General features: G+C 40.4%; 1 protein-coding gene across 3 annotated transcripts in view; it reads left to right on the top strand.

The window, feature by feature from the left end:
• EXOC4 (exocyst complex component 4) overlaps positions 1-19,076 on the top strand; it is an 802,504-nt gene that overhangs the window by 633,968 nt on the left and 149,460 nt on the right. For all 3 annotated transcript variants that reach the window (XM_086395578.1, XM_086395579.1, XM_086395580.1), the window contains one exon: positions 4,214-4,350. In XM_086395578.1, the coding sequence (XP_086251704.1) occupies positions 4,214-4,350 (137 nt within the window). The remainder of the gene's footprint in view (positions 1-4,213; positions 4,351-19,076) is intronic.

The following is a 19,076-nucleotide window of genomic DNA, read 5'->3' as shown; positions in this document are numbered from 1 at the left end:
CAATGTGCCAGTTACCTTCTCCTAGGTAGTAGAGATGAAGGTATAGTCACCCATCAAAAGGATTTTGTGACTTGATGGAAGAGACTGTAAGTAAGGAAGTGACAGACAGACAAATATCATGATATTGTTCATACATGGAATCTTTTAAAAGGGTACAAATGAGCTTATCTACAAAACAAAAATAGAGTTATAGGTACAGAAAACAAGCTTATGGTTATTTAGGGGTTAAGTGGGGGAGGGATAAATTTGAAGATCAGGATTGACATATACACACTGCTGCTGCTGCCTAGTCACTTCAGTCATGTCCGACTCTTTGCGACCCCAAAGACAGCAGCCCACCAGGCTCCCCCGTCCCTGGGATTCTCCAGGCAAGAACACTGGAGTGGGTTGCCATTTCCTTCTCCAGTGCATGAAAGGGAAAAGTGAAAGTGAAGTCGCTCAGTCATGTCCGACTCTTAGCGATCCCATGGACTGCAGCCCACCAGGCTCCTCTGTCCATGGGACTGTCCAGGCAAGGGTACTGGAGTGGGGTGCCATTGCCTTCTCCAATATACACACTACTATGTATAAAATAGGTAACTAATAAGGACCTGCTATATAGCATAGGGAACTCTCCTCAATACTCTGTAATGACCTGTGTGGGAAAATAATCTAAAAAAGAGCAGCTATATGTACATGTGTGTATGTATATACGTATATAACTGATTCACATTGCTGTACACCTGAAACTAACATAACAATGTAAATCAACTATACTGCTATTAAAAAAAAAAAAGTTTACCACTGGTTGCTGTACCCCATTAGGACTTGGGCTAAGTGGACAAGGTCTTTAATGTCCAATCATGTTTATTCATTTATTCATTCATTAAAAATTTTAAGTGCAGAACCAAAGAGCTAGTCCTTATATATCATCTTCTTATTTTACATTGCTGATATATCCCTGTAATAAACTTTAGTTGTTTATTCTTCATAGCAATTTTTTTTTTTATTGCCTCAGCTATCCTGGGATTTTTTTTTTGTTTTTCCTGTTCTCATTTTTCATGTCAAGCTCAGACTTATTACCTGGTAATAGGTTGCAAGAAATGAGAATTGAGTTATTTTTAAACAAATATCAATCATGTGTGATATGTTTAATGGCAATTATAATGAATAAAATCAAGGTTTTACTTATGATGAAGTCATTATAGTCACCACTGGCAAATCGCCAAATTAATAATGAGACAATAAATCATTTGTGATGCCAAAGGGATCAAATAAATAAAAACAGGATTGACCTTGTTAGACATTTGATATTTTCAGTATTTATCTGTCAGAGCCACTGATTTGGAAATTGTTATAAATTCTTGGAAAATGGAATCTTTTTCCCCTGTAAAAATGCCCATCATTTGGCAGACTACAGTGTCATTTTCCTTGAAGAGAATGTAGTGATTGATTATCCAGAGTGCTACCATGACAAGGAAAACCAAGCAAATAGCTGGAAAATTGTATATAATCATATAGCATCACATAGGCTCTGTGTTGAGCACAACCATTAGAATTAAACCATGGCATTCTAATCATTCCCTGCAGGTACTTTCTGTTTACCCCAAAACCTTTATCTCCAGGGGATATTTCTATGTGCTTCCAACCTCTCCTTCCCTTCCAGCTGATATCAGCACAATTCTAGTCACCCAAAAGCCCTGGGATAAATACAGACCAAACTGAATCCACCCAGAGACTTCAAAATACAAAGATGTATGTGTCTCACGTCCTTCACATATATGACATCCCTCACATTATTTATATGAGTTAACATTATTAGTCCTGTTTCTTTGATTAGTAGTGCTGTGCTGAAGATCCTAAGAAATTACAGAATACGTGAAGAAAGGGAAGGATGGGAAGGTTATATTTTGTTGTTGTGGTTTTTTTAATTTAAGTTGGCTGAGTTTAAGATTTTTTTAGTGGAGGATAATTGCTTTACAATGTTGTGTTTGTTTCTGCTGTACAGCAGTGTGAATCAGCTGTAAGTATATACATATCCACTCCCTCATAAGCCTCCCGCCCGCCCTTCTGCATCCCACCTGTGAGAGTAGGCACTGACATATATATACACTGCCGTGTGTGAAATAGCTAGAGGGAAGCTGCTCTGTGACACAGGGACGGTTTCAGAAAAGAAGAACACCAGTGTCACTATGAGAAGTCGATAGTCTAATTAGGAGGAACAAACACACCTGAGATGACCTGGGACAGTAACACAGTATTCCCAAAGTCTGCAAGCACCAAGGTACCAGTTGAGTGATGAAGGCCCGTACAGGACCATCAAGTTCTCCTTGGTTACCAGAAAGCTAGATGGAGCCATCAGAAAGGCAGGAGCTCCCCAAAACTGTCCCAGAGTGGATTATCAATAGCATAATAGGAAATAGAACCAGGCCCTTTTTCTCAGTGATCTGAGCCATCTGCTTGTGCTCATCTTCCCTGCAGTGTTTCAGATTTTAAATGGCCTTTGTTAGGATGGCTGGAGTCCACTCTCCTTTTATTAATTGCTGTTCCACGTGTGGTAGGATATCCTGTGTTCTTAATCAGGATGAGGATTTTTGATTCTTCATAGCAGCACAGGGACATGTAGCTGAGCAGAATCAATTCCTGTCATTCACACACAAACACCAAGGAACAGAATTATGGATCAGGGTGAAGCTGCAGTGCTTTAATCTTAAAATCAATACAGAAAAGGAAGTTGAACTTGTGGGGATTCTGTAGAGACTGTAATTTGGTTTCCCATGGAGTTTTCCCTACACGATGTAACTGCTCCTTCCTTTTCATCTTCTGATTATTTTACTTGGGGTGTGGGGAGAGGAGAGGCAAAGAAGAAACTTCTAGACCCAAATTAGCCTAAATAAGCACGTACGTGTAAACTCATAACTTAAGCTGGTCCCCCACTGTGTTGAGAAAAGCTGTACACTTTTGTCCGTTCTTTTTGACTGTAGAAGAAAGAAAACCAAAACCCTGTACCCCATAGTCTGTATTTAAGCAGAATAAAATGCCTTTGATTATTTCAAAGGTTACTGTCAGACCGGGAAAAAAAAAAAATTTAACATTCACTTTTCTGGCTCAGTCTGGAATTCTATATAAATAAATACATATTCATTAAACCAGTTATTGACCAAAGGATTCCAAAATGCTAAGCGTGCGATTAATATTTACTCCAGTGTAATTGAGCTCTTTGGGAAAGCGGCACAAACAAATGGTTTGAACAATTATACCTTTTCTTTTTTTCTGGCTTGGCTTGCCACCTTTTTCTTATTCTTAAGCAAAAATATAGAATTTATTGAAAATGCCTCTTTTTAGATATAGCATTGTTTCACTGCACAGTATTATTAGTCTCTAAAGATGGGTTTATTTTTTCCCTTGGATATTCCTTTAATTCGCTTTTAAAACACATCTATTTGGACACTGCTTCTACAGTGACAAAAACAAGAAGCACCATGATCTCATGAGAAATGTTTCTAAAGTGCAATGGTGTAGTGAAAAGACAAGTCTGGAGTCCTTGCTTTGCTTTTTTCTTTCTCTAAGCCTGTTTCCTCCTTTTTACACTGGGGATGGTTAAGGGATTCAATTGATGGCTTTGTTGAGAGGATTAAATGAGATAAAGTATGTACAGTGTCTAGCTCAGTACTCTGCACTTGTAAGAATGCATAAGTGTTCGTGATTATCATTATTATGTGAGTTTCAAGTGAGGGTAACATATGCTGTATATGTGAAAACATTCTACAAGCTGTAAGGCACAATACAAATGTTATTTGGTATCCTTAATAGATTGATGGTTTTGAAACTTTTAAAAACAACTCCTGGAAGGCTTTTTCTTCAGGCTGCCTGTCATGGATCCCTAATCTGAAAGTAGAACCCTGAGGATGATAAATCGACTGCAACTGAATATGTATTTCCTTTCTTAAAAGCCACAGAGAGATACCTTGTGATTGCCAAGAATTTCATGAAATCAGTTTGAAATTCCCTGTCCTGTGTCCTTCCATAAAAAACACCTTCTCAGGTCTTGGGAGGATCAGCCCTATGTAAGATACTTATTTCTTTTTTTGTGAGTAGTTTTAAATGTCATGTCTTTCTAGGAAGGTTCAGGTGTCTTAAGTGATTACATCCTTCAGTTGTCCTTCCTCGTCCTACACATTACCTGAGTCAAAACCCTCATCAGCTTCTGCGTCCTCTCTGTGTTCTTTTCCAGAGCACAATCATTGTGGAGAAGACAGTGCAAGACCTCATGAACCTGATGCACGACTTGAGTGCCTACTCAGATCAGTTCCTCAACATGGTGTGCGTGAAACTGCAGGAGTACAAGGACACGTGCGCTGCAGCCTACAGGTAGAGCGTCTGTGGGGCTAAGCAGTCAGTTTAGAACTTGACCATTGGGGCGGTGGGTGATACTGCCTTCATAGCCTAAATTTCCACCTTTATAGAAAAGGACCGTCCTTCAGTTTGTCAAGAAGCCTGATGAGAACATATACGAAAGCAGCGGTCTCCTAGACACAGACGTGTGTATCAACAGAGAGTGGGAGGGACAAAGGGACAAAGCCGACTAGCACTGCCACTGAGCGGCTTAGGTGAAGTGTCAGCCTTGGTTTTTATGAACTACTAGACTCACAAGGTGTGTCTTCCTCAAGGAAAGTCCAGATCTTGATTAACCCCTCTTGTGATTCTAGAAGATCTTTAAAGAATGCAATTTTGAACTCTTAGCAACCCTTAATAATCAATACGGTTTTCTTTTAGTTAGTACAAATGTAGTCCTCCTGATATTTGATCTATAGCGTTCCTACTGTCATGAAAGGATGGTTAATCTGTTTTTAGCGTCAGTGGAGATGAAAGATCATTGTTATAAACTTGAAAACCTTTCATTTTCCTCCTGATTTCTTTTTTCTGAGTTCAAAATTCTCTTTGAGCTTGTGGAAAAGATCATGGCACTTCTTGTAAAAAGCTAATAATAGGAACAAATTATGGTCTGGTTGACAAGACCTGAAACAATTAGGGAAGAAAAGAATGTATAATAAAATACTAAATTTATGTGATATATAATTAAGAATAGACAGTATAGCACAGGATCAGGTACTACTTGTACACTACAGACTGTAAAAGCAGAAGGAATAAAACATTAAAGAGAGTGACAGGCTGGAGTCAAGAGAAATCTCACAGAAGGTGAGATAGATTCAGAACCTTAGACAGATGGATGAGATTAGGGAGGTGGAAGAAGAAATAGGAGCACTGCAGGGATAAAGAATCAGCAAGAGCATAGTTATCTGATATTCAGATGGACGGTTGAGGAGGGAGAGGTTTGAATCGAACAGAGTTCCTAGAGAAGATAGTAGGAAATAATGTTGAATAGGGAAAGTAAGACCATATAACAAAAGGTCTTAAAAAAATAAGACTTGGAACTTTAGATGTTGAATAGTAGATGATAAGGAGCCATTATAAGTAAGCCAGGAAGCAGTGTTTAGGGAAGATTAATCTGGCCAAGGGATATAACATAGATTAATACTTAACCTCCTTAACTCCAACAGTAAGTAATATTTATCCACAGTTACACAAACCAAAAAAAAAACAAACAGTCATTTCACTGAAAGATGCACTCCCAATAATATTTTTTTTTGTTCAGTAATTATTCATCAAGAATGTTAATACATTTAGGTTAAAATCATACATATAATCAACATATATGTTATACTCAATTGTGTAATTGTGATATACAAGTGATAATTCTAATGGCACATCAAAAAAAAATATGTTTACATTTAGTATTTTGATAAATAAAATTTTAATTTAAATTTTTAGATTTTAATTAGATGATTTTTTTGCAGAAAACTGTAAAAGATTAATAATAAAATACTTTTGAGCATTAAGATATATTCCATTAGGATAGAACTTGGTGAGGAAATGAAGTATAAATAATACTTCAAAGAGAAAAATGAAAAATATTTAACCATTAATAATAATTAATGAAGTCGCTTAGTTGTGTCCAACTCTTTGTGATCCCACGGACTGTAGCTTGACAGGCTTCTCTGTCCCTGGAATTCTCCAGGCCATAATACTGGAGTGGGTATTTGTTCCCTTCTTCAGAGGATTTTCCCAACGAAGGAATCAAACCAGGGTCTTCTGCATTGCAGACAAATTCTTTACCAGCTGAACTACAAGCTTATTTTCATATATTTTATATGTATTGTGGTGGATATCAAATCCCTAAGGTACTGAGATTCTATTGGTTACACTTAAAATAGTGATTTAAAGTATCAATATTTATAATGTGCCAAAAATTATGTATTTATAACCATTGAACTCATGCTTAAAAAAAAGAAAAAAAACACCCTAAATTTCAATTTTAAAATTTGGGAAAAAGAATACAGTTTTTCAAAATTCCTTTAAGAGATACACATAAAAATTTTAAAAGCCATTGCCCTTGTTAGTTGCCCTTAGTTAGTTGTCTAAGAGAGGAATCTGGACCAAAGCTGTATTTTCAACTTTATAAAACCAAATTCCATAATGGTTGTACCAATGTCACATTTACCAAATGACAGTCAAGAAACATATTTTAAAAATCGATTTTTACATTTACTTTAAGTGGCATTGAATTTTAAGATTTTTTTAAAGCAAGGTATGTCTTCTCTTTCTTATATTTCATAAGGGCAACCCATAATTTCTAACAAATAATAATGCCAATGATTATTAATTATAATGGAGGTTGTATAGCTTACTAAATTCACAGAGCACTGTTGAACATTCTTCTTTTGAAATGATACTCAGGTTGAGTATAGTTCTTTTTCCTGGAGCATTTCCAGATAAGTTTCATCCTTACACGTGAACAGCCCTTCAGATATGTGACGATGACTATCACGGTCCATTTAGTAGTTTTGGTTTCTTCACTCTAGACTGAACATCCTTGGTTTCTGATACATCCTGGGTCCGCAAACCATCCTACTCTTCTTTCTTCATTGCCATTAGGCAGGCAGTGTCTATCTTAAAAAAGGAGCACTCCCCTCTGAGCCCAGTGTTCCAGATGTGCTCTCATTCTTCAGCAAAACCACTGCCTTCTTTTTGTAGGACCCAGTGCCAAAACTCATCTTTCATTGCGTGTGAATGTGTAGAACTAAAGTAGTCAGTTACAGATTATATCTCTAATGAGCTTACATTCTTGGTAAAGCATAGAAAGGAAAACAGGAGACAAAGAAAGCAGGCAAGTATACCCACAGCATTAACTTATGATGGAAAACATGGTAAGATAGGCAATGATGACATGTTCTAGGAAGAAGAAATTACAGAGGACAAGAAAGACTTGGGGAAAGACACCGACTTGGACTTGTGAAGAATGAGTAGGATTTTTACAATATTTGTTTATTCGGCTGCATCTTGAGTCGCAGCGTGCAAACTCTTAGTTGTGGCATGCAGGATGTAGTGCTCTGACCAGGAATCAAACCTGGGACCCCTGCTTTGGGTGTGTTGGGTGTGCAGTCTTAGCTACTAGACCACCAGGGAAGTCCCTAAAACAAGGAGGATTTAGACAGGATTTAAGCTGAAGGGGCTGAAGGAATGAAGGAACCAGAACAATGTCAAGAAGGTGGGGAAGAGCAGGAAAAGGATGAACTTTTGGGTTTTGGAAAAGATGGCCAAGCCAAAATAGAGGCTGTTGAATACCAGGTTCAAGGAACTTGACCTTTTAAAGTTAGGGAGTGGGAACCACTGAAGATGAGTAAACAGGGAGTGCCCGGGCAGACCTGTGCTTTAGGGAGATGTTTCTGAGCTTGAGTAAGATGGATTGGAAAGGCAAGAGTGTGGAGGTGTAGTGGAGAGAGGCAGAGCTCCTGAATTAGAGGAGACATGGGGGAAATTGAGGGGAAGGGGCAGACCAAGAGACATGAGGGGCTGAATTTGTAGGATGTGGTCACTGTCTGGCTCTAGAGGGTAGGAAAGTGTAAGAAGAAATACTAGCTGAAATTGGCCTTATCTTTTCTAAGCTGTATTTGAAGGAATTTTTTTTTTTTAACTTAAATTCAAGATCTCACATGTAGCCATTGGACTTAATGTTATTTTTAGGTCATCATTTCAGTCTATTGAGATATTTTTGAATCCTCATTCTGTCATCAAAATAATCATAGCTATTCCTCCAAATTCCATGTCATTCTTGATTTTATAAGCAATCTTTTGGTTTCTCTGCCTGTGTCATTTAAAAAATGTTTGACGGGACAGGGCTAAATTAAGAACTTTGCACTCTGTATCTCTCAAGACTTCTGTTGAGATTGACATCCATATACTAGTCAGTACTTCAGGGGTTCATATGTTTTTCTCACTATAAACCCTGGACTATAGCTCAAGAGCAGTCTCTGGGGCCTAAACTTTAATACCAGCTTTGTCACCTATTAGCTTTGACCTTGAACCGAGTTCCTCAGCCTCTCTGTGCCTTACTTTTCTCATCTACAGAAAGAGAAAATAATAGTTCTTCTCTCATACTATTGTTTTGAAAATGTCAACTTTATAGAGCTGTCTTAGCAAAATAGTAAGCCCCCTCCCAAATGATTAGCTATTCATATTGTTCTGATAATGACAATGATGATGATGACAAAGATTACTACCACCCATGGTCAATGCCCCTATATTTCATCATGCATCCTATAAGAGACTTAGATTTCTTACTAGTGTCCGCCCAGCTCTGATCCTTACAGTGCAGCTAGCCCTTCCTTCTGTATCCCCATGATGGGCATTAGAAGACAGCAGTAGACAATACCTAGTTCTTTGCTCTGGAATCCTCTCATCCCTTCATTTTTAGCATTCATCGCCTCCCACTTTGCCAGACTTTTTGTTAAGAACTCTCCATCTTAGAAACAAAGTCTCTTGACTTTGAGCCAAATGTTACCATTTCTTCATTCAAGTCAGTGACATACCCAGTTAGGAAAGGAACAAAGTCACGTTACTTGTTTAATTGTGAGATCTTCCTGTTTCCTAGTGAGTACCACCTCCTAATTGTTCATAAACCATCATTAATAATCTATTCTAGAATTTTTGCCTATAGTTCCAAACTTACCCAATTTCTGTAATATACCTTCTTTTATGAACATCAGGGCATTTGTTCTCAGGCATTTTTCTATCTGCCAGGATACGTCTAAGATTATCAGCAGTGGTTCTATGAGTTTATGCTTTGAATTATTTCTGTGCCCCATGGTTCTTGACTAAATTTATTAAACCTATCAAAATATTATTTAATTTCAGTTACTCTTGACACAGTTAATTACTTGATCCTTAAAACAGTTCATTTGCTTGGTCTCTAGAATTTCATTCATTTAATGAATGTTTCAGATCAGATCAGTCGCTCAGTCGTGTCTGACTCTGCGACCCCATGAATCGCAGCACGCCAGGCCTCCCTGTCCATCACCAACTCCTGGAGTTCACTCAAACTCACATCCATCAAGTCAGTGATGCCATCCAGCCATCTCATCCTCTGTCGTCCCCTTCTCCTCTTGCCCCCAATCCTTCCCAGCATCAGAGTCTTTTCCAATGAGTCAACTCTTCGCATGAGGTGGCCAAAGTACTGGAGTTTCAGCTTTAGCATAATGTTTATTGAGTACTTATCCCAGGATTTGTAGATACAGCAGTGAACCAAACAGAAAATATACTGCTTTCTACAGGTTTACACTGTAGAGGTTTACACTCTGTTGGAGATGGGAGAGAGGAGATATACAATAAATAGAATACATAAATCCATAAAGAATTTTAGAAAATGGTAAGCCCTGTAGGGGGAAACGGAGTAGAGTCAATAGACCCTGGGATGTAGGAGAAGAAGGTTGCAGTTTTCAGTAGGGTGCCCCAGTAGGCCCTGTCATGTTGAAGTTTGATAAAAGACTGGAAGGAGTTTGGGGAGTTAGAGAAGATTATCTGGAAAGAATGCCCTGGCAAAGGACAGAGGCCCTCAAGCATGACTACACATGACACTTTTTAGAACCAACAGGGAGGCCAGCGTGTCTGGGGTAAACTGAGCAGGAAGGAACTAGAAAGATATCCGAAAGGGAACAGAGGGCCAGGCGTGTAGGGCCTCGTAGGCCACTGTAGGGCTGTTGACTTCTATTCTGATTAAAACAGGAGCCACTGCAAGAGCTGTGCCTACAAGCAGATATGGTCTGATTTTTATTTTTAAATATAAGTATTGAGAGTAGGCTGTAGGGGTTACATAGATGGAAGCAGGGAGGCTGACGAGGGCCTGTTGCGGTCATCCAGGTGAGAATTGCAGCTCATTCTGGTTAGCAGCAGCACAGGGGCTGAGAACTGGTTGAATTCTGAATACATGGTTGATCTTTGAACAGCCCAAGTTTCTACTGCATGGGTCTGCTACTAATATGCACATTTTTTTCAATAAATACAGTACCTGGATTTTCATTCTGCACATCTTTAAGTGTGAGGGAAAGTTTGTGTTTGATTCCAGCATGTGGAATCAAAAAACTTAGGGTTTGGGTCCTGATTCTGTCCAGACTGTTTCAGTTTCGTGCCCCTGGGTGAGTCACTAATCAATCTTTGGTTTTTGAGGCAGAAATAGTATATGGATTTTTAACTGTGCGGGAAGTCAGTGCGCCTAACCCCTGCATTGCTCAAAGATCGACTGTATTTGTAAGGGCCAGCCAACAGAACTCCCTGCCGGACTGGATAGAGTGTGAGAGAAAGAAAGCTGTCAAAAATGATTCAGGATTTTTCATTTAAATGGTGAAAAGTCAGAGTTTCCAGTATTGAGATGGAGAACATGGCAGGTTTGGGGGCAGTAGATAAGATTCCAATTTGGAGTGTGTATTAGGCAACCACATGGAGCTATGGGATGGGCAGTTGGATGTATGTATCAAAAGGAAAGAAGTCTGCCCTGAAGATAGGTATTCTCAGCCACCAACATATAAATAGTGTATATAAATGGTATTTAAAACTATGGACTACATGAAATCTCTAGGGGATTGAGTATTACTATGACAGAGAAAAGGACTGTGGAATTTAAGAAGTTTGTAAGATGAGAAACCAGCAAAGGAGACTGAGAAGTGACCATCAGCGAAGTAGGAGGAAGAAGAAGACAGTGTGGGGTCCAGGAAACCAAGTGAAGGGATGGAGGGATCCTTTGTCCCAGTGCTGCTATAGGATCGTGTTAGAACTCATCTTTGAGTGATAAATGGAACACGGGGGTATTCCTGATTGTCACAAGAGTTGTTTCCATGGACTCGTAGATGGGAAACCTAGATTGATACGGACTTAAAAAAGAATCTGGGAGTAGAGAACTTGTAAATACAGGCAGAACTTTTACAGTGAGTTTTGCTGTGAAAGGGAACAGAGAAATGGAGTGATAGCTGGGGAATTGAGACCACATGAAGGGTTTTTTAATTGTTTTAGCTGTTATTTTAAATAGAAATAAGTGCATGTTTATATTTTAAGAAAATTATTTAGGACAAAGGGAAGATTATCGATACAGGAGAGAAAGAATGAACATTGCTAAAATTGTGTTTGGGGGTTGGATTCAGTGCAACAAATATAGTAACTGGCTTTAGACAGGCTCACAGGTAGTGTTGTTCACCATGCTCTGTCCTTCTCAAAGGAATGATTTCTGTCATTTATAGTTCACCGTTTTGTCCAAACAATGCACCAATCTATTATACTGCTGGGTTGGCCAGAAAGTTCACTCGGATGTTTCCGTGCCATCCTGTGGGAAAATCCGAATCCACTTTTTGGCCAACCCCCATGCTTTTCTCTTGGAAAATACCCATTACTTGTGGTTCTTGATATCTTGTGGTCAACAGGTATCATGATTCCTTCTCCCGAGGGACTATATCATTTTGGTGTCCTTCCTGGCCAAATTCTCTGGAATGATGTCGACTTACTGGTGCCCACGATCACACTGTTCCTTCTTCAGAGTCTTCTCTGTCCTGGTCTACCACAGTTGCTGAATTTATCTCAGAGTTGGGAAAAGTACTCCTGTGAAGCTCTGCCGGGGATTAAATAGAAAATCGTTTACGTGGTTGTTACACAACAGCGCGCTCACACACGCAACACAGAACCCTGTGGTGCCTGTTACCTGTCACTTAGTCAGGCTTTCCAGGCTCGGAAGAAAGTGTTTCCTTACTGTGTGAGTCTGAAGATGTAAAGTGTCCTTACTTCCTCTCTTCCCACGTGTTGCCCTCCCCCAGACTGGCACCTGCTGAGGAGTAATTAGGGCAGTTCTAATTTGGACAGCCAAATCCTGATTACAGTGAGAGGAAAAACAGGAAATGTTCTAGTTTTGCTGCCAGCAAATGACTGACTTAAATAGAAAGCCATATACAATTCAAATGATCCAAAGTGATATAACATTGGGGAAGGAGGAAGGGAGCGGGGAAATATCGCCATCGGATTCTTTCTCAGCAGATATCTTTTACACAAAGAATCTGATCCATAAGCTCACAATGCCCTCTGCTGAGAGCTGGAGTGTTTTCCGAGTTTGCCCTGAGAACCCAAGTGAACCACTGGGAGTTTGGAATGAAGTCACTCAGTCATGTCCGACTCTCTGTGACCCCGTGGGCTGTAGCCTACCAGGCTCCTCTGTCCATGGGATTTTCCAGGCAATAGTCTGGAGTGGATTGCCATTTCGTTCTCCCAGGGGATCTTCCCAACCCAGGGATCGAACCCAGGTCTCCCGCATTGTAGACAGACGCTTTACCGTCTGAGCCACCAGGGGAGTCACAAGGAGGTCTAAGGAAGGGTCAACAACATCTCACCTTTCTCTGAGCCCTTCACTCTGGAGAGAAAGCCTGTTATGTATACTGATGTCATGTTATATGCTTTGGATAAAAAGGCATCCTAAAAGGGAGATGAGGACTAGAAGTCTACTTCTTAATTAGTCACAACTCTTGAGTCTTAAAAGAAAACTCAGCTGTGAATTCTTGGGTCCTCTGCATTAGTGAGGGGCTTCCCAGGTGGCTCAGTGGTAAAGAATCCACCTGCCAATACAGGAGTCACTGGAGACAAGGTTTCGATCCCTGGGTGGGGAAGATCCCCTGGAGGAGGTAATGGCAACCCAAATCCAGTATTCTTGCTGGGAAATCCCATGGACCGAGGAGCCTGCCGGACTATAGCCCATGGGGTCGCAGAGAGTCAAACACGACTGAGTGACTGAGCATGCATTTATACTGCATTAGCGACAGGTGGCCAGTCTGTTGGTCTGCTACTTGTAAGCTGAGTGTTTCTCTCCCTTTATCATCCTCTTTGTCCTAAGGTACAAGCAGCTGCTTATGTGCCCCCAAATAGTCACTTGAAGATGGAAAATCATTTTTGTAAAGTTTGTCTGTTCCAATTGAGCATCAGCTCATTAATCAAATTTCTGGGCCTTCCTGCATTGTGTTGGGCCTGGTAGAAAACACAAATAAAACATCTAATCTTGAAGAAGCAGTTGATACAAGACACAGGCATGTTTTTATTAGGAGAAAGAACCAACCCCAGAGCCCACCTTTCACCACTTCTCCACGGAGGCCTGAGAACTCATACCAAGGCATGACTGACATGGAGGTGCACTTACCACCACCAATGGCAGAAGCCAGCTCTGGCACAAGCCTGGACACCTTGTGGGGCTTCAAGATGTTTATTTCATGAAGGAGTCAGTTCCTAACAGACCGAAGAGGATGAGCAAGCAGTAGGGAAGCATGGATGGACGTGATGCATGGGGGAGGGGTTGAGAAATGAAAATGACTGGGGTGGTCAGTGTAGTTAAGAATGAGCAGAAAAGGTTTCTCTTCTTTTAAACTTCCATGTTAAGTACAGGAACACCATCATGGGTATTTGGGAACAGGATGACCTATCCTCTCTAATCCAAGTAGTGTCTTCAGAAGCTCTCAGTGGCTACCTTGTGCCAAGTAGCAGAGACTAGACACCATGGTTTGTGAAACCCTGTGGATTTGCTGTGCAGAAAGATGCCAGGGTCCTACAGGAATGAGAGTTTAATTGACCTGGTCTCACTGTCTTTGCCAGCTAACTAACTCTGAACCTCAGATGAGCCAAGGGCTGTGCCAGGGAACCCTAGTCAAGCTCCATGCTAGCCTGTCTTCTGGTTTGCCTCTTAAACCTATGCTATGTCCCCTATTCTTGGCTCACCTACCACTGATACATTCATTTTCATTAAATAGTGAAGAGATTATGAAGACATTTATAAAAATATGTACAGTATCTGATTCACAGAGCACAGTCAGCAAATGCGAGCTTTTATTATGTGCTCCTATAACTTATTAGGCATAACATTTCAATATTTATCCAGCTGTATTATAATTGAAGACTTTTATCATGTGTTATTTGATATATTATTGGTTTACATGTCTTTCTCTCTCAAACACTGTGGACTCGCAAGTTATTTGAGGAGGTTTTAAAACACACCACTTCGATTTCTCACATAAGGCTCACAGAATCCTGGACCTGGGAAAGAGTAGTTTAAAAATGTCGCCAAAGTGATTCTTGTATGTGTTACTGATCTGAATTCTGGAGCTCTAGAAGCAAGTTACTGTGTCTTTTTTCCACAAAATTGTCCCAACATTTAGCATGACATCTGCATACAGGCCTTTCCCTCATGTTTATTGATCAAGTGAATAACTCTACTTTTCTGTGTGCATGTTAAATCACTTCAGTCATGTCCCACTCTTTGCGACCCCATGAACTGAAGCCCACCGGGTTGCTCTGTCTGAGGAATTCTCCGGGCAAGAATACTGGAGTGGGTTGCCATTCCCTTCTCCGGGGGATTTTCCCCACCCAGGGATAAAACATGCATCTCTTATGTCTCCTGCGTTGGCAGGTGGGTTCTTTACCACTAGTGCCACCTGGGAAGCCCCATATTCTAGTGCCCATCAACTGCCTTCCTGTCAAGTACAGATACTGCCCTTCCAATCACATCTCCCAGGAGTTCCCTAGCAAGCAGCCAGTCTTAATTTCCCCCACCTAACTCACGATGAAGGAGGAGTCAGTTGCAGTCACTTTGAAGCAAAGTAATAAGGACCCGAACTAGAATGGAAATACACACTTGGGAAGGTGCGTGGTCATTGTGCAAGGACTCCATAGTTATCTACTCATTTTGTCAGTCACAGCAGTTCTCAAGATTAGATTCTCCCAACCTTACAAATGAAGAAACAGAGGTTCAGAAAGGTTCATACCATGGCTAAGGTCCCAATGTAAGCAAGTGGTTGTACAGGCATGAGAAGCTAAGACTGGCTCTACAGCCCAAAGAAGAGAAAGTGGGAAACTCAAATAATGTTTCAGATCAGAGAGACGTGTTCATTTAGGGTGGAAACTGGGAGTTACCTGGTCTGAGATCTTTTTATAAAGATCTTTATATTTATATTTAAATTGGCTTATCATTAAAAAAAATCTGAGCCCTGACAGTTGAGGCAGATTTTGTATTCTTGGTCCACTGTGTTATAATTATTTTTCTTGGTTTTTAAAATATCAAACACTTATGACCCTTCATGTGAGAGCTTATCTAGTTGAAGGTTGTTATTAAATTATCCCCTAAATAATTTCAGTAAGCTCTGAAATTTCAAGTCTTTCCCCCTGGGTCCTCTTAAGATTGTTTCTTTCCATCACCCATCTCTAGAGTTATCAGATGTTTCTTGAGTTACAATTCCAAGGTGGAGATACATACCATCATAAAGCTCTCTGAGCAGCATTGAGTGTGATGTGAAAGACAACCTGATGTTTCTCTGCTCTTTTCCTATTTATTCTGCTCCGTCTTTTCTTAAGAGAATCTTTAGTTTTGCATCTGCTTTTGTGTTTGCTTGATTTCACTCAGCGGCGTAGTACCAGCTCTGCATTCTGCGTTCATTGTCATGATCGCCGAGTTGCTGAATGTCGCTCTGCAGTCTGACCTGCTACAGGTCCAGTCATTCATGGTCGAAAATCAACTCTAGTGGCTTCATTTGGACCAGCCTTGATGGGGTTCATTTCTCTAGCTTGGCTCCTAGTTTTTTTTTTAAGTGTCTGAAAGATTCAGTCTGGGAAAGCAAACATCATGCCCAGGCTGTCACCAAACAGTTGAATCCAATTAGCCCCACCTGCCCCTGCTTGTTTACCTAATGAAAGACTCAGCACCCCAGCTGTGTCCGGGGACCAGGCACACGTGTACTTCCCAACTGTTCCAGCAAGGAAGCGGTACACGTCGGAGCCAGTCGACACCAGCAGATGTTTTCTGAATGAAATTCACTCAGCTGTGTCCAGAGGGTGGACTCTTCCCATGGCAGCCCCCTCACCTGTTCCAAGAGGTATACCTCTTTTCCTCTTCCTCCTGGGAGCAGGTACAAATAGCTACACAGATGGCTGTGTCTGTGGCCCATTGAGCTGTGAATTAATCAGTAGATTATAGTTCTGGTAGTGGTAATTAACCCTACCCCTCTTATGGAGTAATTGTTGTAAATTTAGTTCTCCTTTTTGGAGGCTGTTTGGATATGTCCTAGAATTGTGTCACCCACATAGTACCATTTTTCACAGAATTATAAAGTAATGCGGTTGGTCAAGATGGGAACTTTGCCATTTGAATGAAAAATTCCCCTTAGGGTAATCGTATCTTGCTAATCAATGCTAATATTTCAAATTAGGATATTTGGAATTGCTTTGGGGACTGATTACAATATGAATTAATAATTTATGGTTGAGGGCATTATATAGGTGGATAGCATGCTCGTTAATTTGGATTACTGTTTTTTAATAAGACAGGATCTATGACTATTAGTGGAGACAGTAATGTAATACTGTACTATTGAATTAAACCAGGCTTTAAGAAATACATAAGTAAATAGTATGTGTACTTTTAACATAGTACCCCACTAAGCGATACTTTTTCATTCCAACCAGTGCTAAAAGAAAAAGTCTAGTTCTTGAAAAATGTACAGTACTATCTCATGCCTATAGACCCAGCCTTTTCCCTGAACCTGGGAACAGATGGGGGCCATCATGGATGGGCTCAGAGATTTACATGCTGAAAAACTGTATTGGGTTTGGGCTTCTAACTCCGTGGAACAGAATTTTGATTTGTACTGTGGGCATGAGAGGAACTGACCCACTCAGCCATAGCTCTTAATAAATATGGACACTGAAATTTAACTTTTAAAAATTTTCTATTTTTTAAATGAAGAATAATTGCTTTACAGAATTTTGTTGTTTTCTGTCAAACATCAATATGAATCAGCCATAGGTATGCATATGTCCCCTCTCTCCCACCTCCCTTCCCATCCCACCTCTCTAGGTTGATACAGAGCCGCTATTTGAGTTCCCTGAATCATACAGCAAATTCCCATTGGCTATCTATTTTACATATGGTAATGTAAGTTTCCATGTGACTCTCTCTATACATCTCACCCGTTCCTCCCCTCTCCTGCATTCATGTCTGTTCTCTATGTCTGTTTCTCCATTGCTGCCTGCAAATAAATTAATCAGTACCATCTTTCTAGATTCCATAGAAATTACATAAAGGTTAAATAAATCTGAAATTTAACCTTTATGTAATTTCCATATGTCACAAAATAGTTGTCTTTAGATTTTAAAAAAGCATTGAAAATATCAGCACTATTCACAGCTTTTATAACACATATGAAATTAGCAGGTGAAGCAGATCTGACATGCAGATTATTTAATTTGACCAACCCATGGTATAGGACAAAGTCCTAGCTATGAGGTTATAAATTGTAAGTAGAAAAGGAGGGGTTTTGTTCATTTGCTTTCCAAAGGGGAAAATACTGTAGGCTGACACAGTTAACAAGGTCCTCCCAGAGAAAGTGAGGCTTTGAGGAGACTTTCCAGTAATAGGCCATGTATGAGTAAGTGGAGTGGAAAGGGAAGGCTTGACAGTAATTACTCCTTGGCTCGTTTGTCTTGTGAGTCAGGACTTTTTAATGCTGGGCTTTTTTTTCTTTCGAAAGGGGGATACACTTCTATTCATTATTCTAATTTTGTTGAATTCACAGAGGTATAGTGAGAGCATAGCAGAATGATCTATACATTGGTCAAAATGCCAGATGGTTTGATGGCTCACCTGAGTCATTTGGTGCAGAGAAGGAGTAAAGGAAAACCACTGACATGGTTTTAGCTTAATCAGTTACCCAAGATTCCTAAAACTGAAGAGGGCTTATTTTTATGTCCAGTTCAGTTCTTACACACTCCAAATACCAGGTTTTGTGCACGGCACTGGGTGCACAACAGCTAATGAGGAATCAACCCTGTCCTCAGAGAAGCCACCATCTAGTAAGGGATACTAGCTTGTAAAGAAGTGTGGTAGGACCCGTGAGAGCAGAGGTATGTGGGAGGTAGTGGTTCTCACCTTGGAATGCCCACTGGAATCACCTGGGACACTTTTTAAAATGTTGATGCCCACATGCCATCCCCAGAGATTCTGGTGTACTAGGTTTTAGATGCGGCCCGGACATCTAGTAATATTTTTAAAGCTCCCCAGGGCATCTCATATGGTGCTAGTGGTAAAGAACCCTCCTACCAATGCAGGAAACATAAGAGACAAGTGTTTGATTCCTGGGTCGGGAAAATCCTCTGGAGGAGGGCGTGGCAACCCACTGCATTATTCTTGCCTGGGAAATCGCATGGACAGAGGAGCCTGATAGTTATAGTCCTTAGGTTTGCAAAGAGTTGGGCATGACTGAAGTGACTTAGCATGCACGCACAGATGCAGTCAAGATTGAAAGCCCCAGTAAAGGGTGATAAGGCACAATGAAAGGACTCAGTTGTCTCAAGGGAAAAGCTGATGTAATGTTTAATCAGTAGAGATGGAAAAAAGTTCTCTAGGCAGAGATGATACACATAAGCAGGAAGCATTCAGAAAACATTTGAATTTTGACTGTGGATGGGATGTTCAGCCAACACAGGCAGGGATTTGACTGGGGGTGTGTGTATGTGTGTTAGTCACTCAGTCATGTCTGACTCTTTGCAACTCCATGGATTGTAGCCCACCAGGCTACTCTGTCCATGGGGATTCTCCAAGCAAGAATACTGGAGTCGATTGCCATTCCCTTCTCCAGGGGATCTTTCCAACCCAGGGATCAAGCCCAGGTCTCCTACATTGCAGAGAGACTTTACCA

This window comes from Bos grunniens, chromosome 4 (genome assembly GCF_055505025.1).
Source record: "Bos grunniens cultivar Pamir isolate PY7600 chromosome 4, Bosgru_T2T1.0, whole genome shotgun sequence".
Classification (NCBI taxonomy): Eukaryota; Metazoa; Chordata; class Mammalia; order Artiodactyla; family Bovidae; genus Bos; species Bos grunniens.
The sequence above is the reverse complement of the archived record's forward strand: the minus strand, read 5'-3'. Positions and strand labels throughout refer to the sequence as shown.